The 5,709-nt window shown below is 29.7% G+C and overlaps 1 protein-coding gene across 1 annotated transcript; it reads right to left on the reverse strand.

Moving 5' to 3' along the window:
- Positions 1-774: 774 nt before the first annotated feature.
- LOC111919378 (transcription repressor OFP7) lies at positions 775-1,936 on the reverse strand. The gene has a single exon (XM_023914968.2). The coding sequence runs from the start codon at positions 1,896-1,898 to the stop codon at positions 834-836; it is 1,065 nt and encodes a 354-aa protein (XP_023770736.2). The 5' UTR covers positions 1,899-1,936; the 3' UTR covers positions 775-833.
- Between the last annotated feature and the right edge of the window lie 3,773 nt (positions 1,937-5,709).

The raw sequence follows: 5,709 nt of genomic DNA on the forward strand, positions 1-5,709 counted from the left end.
CCTTTTAACATGTGTTATTCTATTAGACATCCTAATTAATGTATACTTTATTCTGCTATGTCCCAAATTAATATATATGTCCCAAATTAATATATGCCATTTGTCAACTATATTTCAAATTTCAAATTTTAAAATTCTTACTCTAATTACATTAAATTAATAACATTAGAATAAAAATTAAAATAAAATTAATACAAATTATAAAATATAATTTCATATATTTATTTTAATCAATGATTAGAATTTATATAACTAAAAAAATCTCTTAATTAATAATTTATTTAAAATAATTAATTAAATTTTTTGAGTTTTACTATAAAAGTTTAATTAATTTTGTAACCGTAGTTACCACGGGTTATATATATATATATATATATATATATATATATATATATATATATATATATATATATATATATATATATATATATATATATATATATATATATATATATATATATATATATATAGGAAATAATAAATATTTTGTTAAAAACTGTAAAGATTGTTGTTAATGTGTTTGTAAATTGTAATGTCCATTTTTCAAAGAGTATTGGAATTTTACTGGTGTGTTCTCTAAATACAGAAAGTGATATGAAACAACTGAAATACTAAATAAATATATAAAAATTGGATTGCATTGGTGCGATATTTTAATTTGTAGGATGCTTCGATAATCAGTCACAACCAAATTATTATGACATAAACAAATAAAGTCAGTTAGTTAATTAATGTAGTGTATATATATATATATATATATTAGTTAGATGATCATGATCACATGAAACATGGAATTTGTTGACTTTGAGTTTGGTAATGGATCTACATCAAGTTCAATCATCACCAAACATGGTGTCCCAGATCTCCGAGAAAGCTTCCACAATCACGCCATGGTGAAACCTTGAATTCAACGACAAGAAACACTGCAAAAGCTGCTCAAGATCAGTCTCCTCAAACATCTGTTTCTCCATTATCATCTCCATCATCGATCTCTTGAAATCTTCGAATGGATCCTCTGATCTCTTCACCACTGCGAAGCTCTCCTTCATCTTCCCCTCCACTTTACAAGGTATAAGCTTTTTAAAAACCGACAACCTCGCCGGGGATCCCCATTCAGGGGACATACCGGAACTGCCTTTACACATCATCATCATCATTCCTCCTCCTCCGCCACTGTTTCCATGGCCTCGGCTGCTGCGTTTCGACGATGAATTTCGCTTTTTGTTGAATTTGTAGCGATGCGAGAGTGAAATTGGCGCGCACTCACGTATGGTTTCTAGCTGAGGGTTGAAATCTGTTGACGAATCAGTTGAGAAGCTTCTAGAAGATGAAATTAGGGTTTCGGTTTCATCTTCCACTTCACCGCCGTCTCCGCCGTGAAGAGCTTCGTCTTCGCCACCTTCATGGATGCTATACTCGCTGCTAAAAAGACCACTATCACCGGAGGATGTGCTGATGTTTCTTAATCTGTTTACCTTCGCTCTTCTACCCCGACGTCTTTTCTTTTTGTCCACCGGAGGCAATGGTAGTAACGGCAGCGGGAAACGGTCATCGTCAGTATCCCCACCGGAGACGGAGGAGTTGTATATTTTCCGGCGAGGGGACTCCGCGTCGTATATTTTAGCGACAACATGCCATTGCTCGTCTTCTTGCCACTGGAAGTATTCGGAGTCTGACTGGTCTCCGGATTTGGAGCCACATCCGAAGGCGGAGGAGACGTGGCTTTTGAAGGAAGAGCGATGTGGTTGATGCTTAGAGATCGGCAGCGGTGCGGTGGTTGGTGGGTAATCGACGGTGAAGATGTTGTGACGTTGAAACGCCGGGACGGGATGCTCCGGCAGGTCCGAAGGGTCTTTTGATCGGCAAGATTGAAAGATCCGCAGCTTAAATTTCGCCATTTTTACTGAGTTGGGTGATGAAAATGAGGAAACTGAAGATTTATAAGACCAAGAAGTGGCAACTGGCATGTTATAAGATAATAATATGGTTGGATGGGGGGTGGGAGTGGGGATGGGGGTGGGTGGGGTAGGGGTAGGGGTAGGGCGTGGGGGTGGGGGATGGGGGAGGAGTCGGCGCTTTATTCTACGTACTGGGTCAACAGGCGATTAAAATTTGATACATTTTAATTTTTACATTTTAAAGAATTATTAATTACGTATATATAATATGTTATATCTAGTAATAAAACAAAATAAAGGATTTTGTATTTTTTTTAAATGGTTATATTTTTGAATAAAAACCTAAAAAGAAACTATTTAAATGTTTTAAACAACTGTTGAACACGATTGAATATATAAGTCTTGACACTGTTATAAAATTTGACTCAGCATGAGCATTTATAGAGTTTGACACAGCTCATGTATTGATCAATCAATCACAGTTTTTATATATATTTTCTAAATATATATCTCACTTTTTTCTTAATTTGATTGAAATGAAATTACAACGATAAAAAGTTTTCCGTCTTCTAGTGGAATCAGTATCTGTATCGATTAAAATTATTGAGATGTTTTCAATCTCTAAAGATCATTGATTAGAGTCGACAATACATAATGAAAATAGGGGTACAAGGTGTAATGCATGATGTACAAGAAGATGAAGCAAGGGTGCACTAGAAAAGGTTCCAAACATAAAAGGACAAATTTCATGACCTATATTGATAGCCTTGATTACATAAGATGTGGTGTTTGTATTCGGCTTTTGGATATAATTTCATTTATCTTGGTGTTTGATGTCTTAGATTGTAACAAGTCAAATATAGGAGGTGTTTGGCTCAAAGTGCATGGTAAATTACATATTATTGCCCAATTATTTGTCTTTTTCTTTAAGTTAAATTTTTGGTCAAAATATACTATTCAATTGTAATTAAAATATTATATGTTTTTATATATAGTATTTAATACATCTGTGTTGTGGTGTATTTAATGTAAATAGAAAAATTGAAGGACTGACAATGGAACTGTATATACAACAAATGCTTTAGAAACTTTTTAAATATCAAATATACCCTTTATTCTATTGTAGTCACAGGGTAAATATTCTTTATTTGTTGAAAATTAAAAGAAATTAAGAGAAAATGATGAGATGGGTTATGGGTCTTGGGTTTACAGTTAGGTCAATAGACCCTCTCACCCCTTGGAAAAAAGTTGATTTTGCAAAAGAGATTACGAGCATCCAATGAGGGAACAAAATCATGTAATGCATGCCAATGTCTTTTCTTTTCTCTCTTTTTTCTTCTCTAAAGTCTTTTCTTTTCTCTCTTTTTAATAATATAAAAAATAGAAGGATCTCTTACACACTTTGTAAGACAAAATGTACAAAATCAATTATTTTTTAACATGGTAGGGCAAAAACTTTGTTTGCTAAATAGCAATGTAAAATCTTGTTAATCCTGTTTAACTCGACACCAAATTCTTTTATATATATATATATATATATATATATATATATATATATATATATATATATATATATATATATATATATATAAACTTAGGTTATTATATTCAAAGTAATTATTATTCTATGCATAAATGTGGGCCAATCAATTTATTTATTTTAAAAAAGTGATTAATACATATTATTGAATTAAATATAATTGAAAAAAAACCATCTAATTTAACTAGAAAGGGTATTTGAGTCAATTAATATAGATTTAAGAAAGGAAATTTGTATATTTTAAGGGATCATAGATTTTATTAATTTTAAAAATCCGATTTTATGAATTATAAGGTTTTTAATTCGGACATTCTGATACAATATGTTTGAGTATGTTCAAAAATAAAAATATTCTTGAACCATAAAATAATAAAAATATTCTTGAACATATTTATTGATCATGACTTTAAAATTTTCTTGTAGAATAACAAAATTCTCGAACCATCAATTGAAGAATTAAAACAAAATTTACATTAATTTTTATAAAATACATGTAACAATTGTTAAGATTACATTTATTGTTAAAGAATAAAACTAAAAAAAAACTTTCAAATCTGGAAAAAAAAACATCAAAATCTAACAAAGACACTAATACATTCTAAAAGAATAATGTTGCATCTCTGTGATTTGATGAACATCTCTGTGATTTGATCGCTCGTGTTCTCTCGCATTACCAGCAGTACTACGAGGGGAAATCTCGAATCTCGAATCATGATGTGTCGTTAGTGTTCTCTCCGTCGTGGTTCTCGTCGTTTGAACGGAGTTTCTTATGGATTGCTGGATTCAAGCCAGTATTAAAGTGTTTGGGGGCGGACGATGGTGGTGACGGCTTTATATCATCGGCTAGGGCTTGTAATCGGTGGAGATTGATTGACTAAAGAAAAAAAAACGAGTTTAATATAAACTTGGAGAAATTAGGCTAAAAATCAATACCATGATTATAGGGATTATTTTTGGAGGTTAGTAATCAAATTACTAAATTACCCTTATTTATGTATTTAATTATTTAATTTTTTATTTAATTTTGATTGGCTACATTTATGCATACAATCACACAATAATAACTTTGAACACCTGAACCTAGTTATATATATATATATATATATATATATATATATATATATATATATATATATATATATATACAGAAAAACCCTAATAATCATACAAATACATAAAAAAAATACTTAGACATCACAATTTTTTATAAAAAGTCGCAGGTTTTTGTTAAAATTCACTGAAAAAAAATAAAAAATCAACTTTTTTTTGGAAAAAATAAATTTTTTTTCAAAAATTCTTTCACCGATTTTGTATAAAAACTGCGATTTTTTTTTTTAAAAAAAAATCTCTAAGTCTTTTTTATGCATTTTTAGGTTTTTTTAGGGTTTTTTATTTTCCAAATAACCCTTCCATATATATATATATATATATATATATATATATATATATATATATATATATATATATATATATATATATATATATAGAGAGAGAGAGAGAGAGAGAGAGAGAGAGAGAGAGAAAATTAAATGTAAACTACAAATATTATGTTAATATATGACAAATATAGATAGATTTTAGTAAGAGTAAATTACACGAATGGTCCCTATGGTTTGGGGGCAATTTGTATGTTTGGTCTCTAACTTATGTTTTTAACTCGAACAGTCTCTACAGTTTTTTTTTTTTTTTTTTTTTTTTTTTTTTTTTTTTTTTTTTTTGCGTACTTGGTCTCTGTCTTACCTAAAAAGACTATTTTGTCATTGATTTTTTTAATTTATTTAAATAAGATTGGATAGGTAAGATAAGGTATGGTGAGATGAAAGTGGGGTTGTGGGTGTGTTTATTTAAATAAATTAAAAAATAAATTCTACAACATTTTAGGTAAGACAGGGACCAAACACACAACAAAAACAAATAATAAGGACCTTCCGAGTTAATAAAATAAGTCAGGGACCAAACGTACAAATTACCCCAAACCAAAAGACCATTTGTTTCAGTTATATTTTCATCTAGTATGGTATCTATGCAAAACAACTTTGAATTGTTTCATTTGAAAACATGTCATGGTCTAATGAAAAAAACATATAATTGTTTCATTTGAAAACATACCATGGTCTAATGAATACATGGTGCCAACATATTGTTATTGGTCTGTTTTGTGTTTGTTAGATATGTTTTTTTAATTTATTTATTGAAGGTGAATAAATTAGAAAAGAAACTTATATTTGTTGGATGTATGTTTTTACTTATGAGTCCTTGCATGTTTTCATC

The sequence above is a fragment of the Lactuca sativa genome, chromosome 3 (genome assembly GCF_002870075.4).
Source record: "Lactuca sativa cultivar Salinas chromosome 3, Lsat_Salinas_v11, whole genome shotgun sequence".
In the NCBI taxonomy this organism is placed as follows: domain Eukaryota; kingdom Viridiplantae; phylum Streptophyta; class Magnoliopsida; order Asterales; family Asteraceae; genus Lactuca; species Lactuca sativa.

What these genes read in the sequence shown, in the direction of transcription:
- LOC111919378 (XM_023914968.2), bottom strand. Translation starts at nt 1,898, where the DNA reads ATGGCGAAATTTAAGCTGCGGATCTTTCAATCTTGCCGATCAAAAGAC.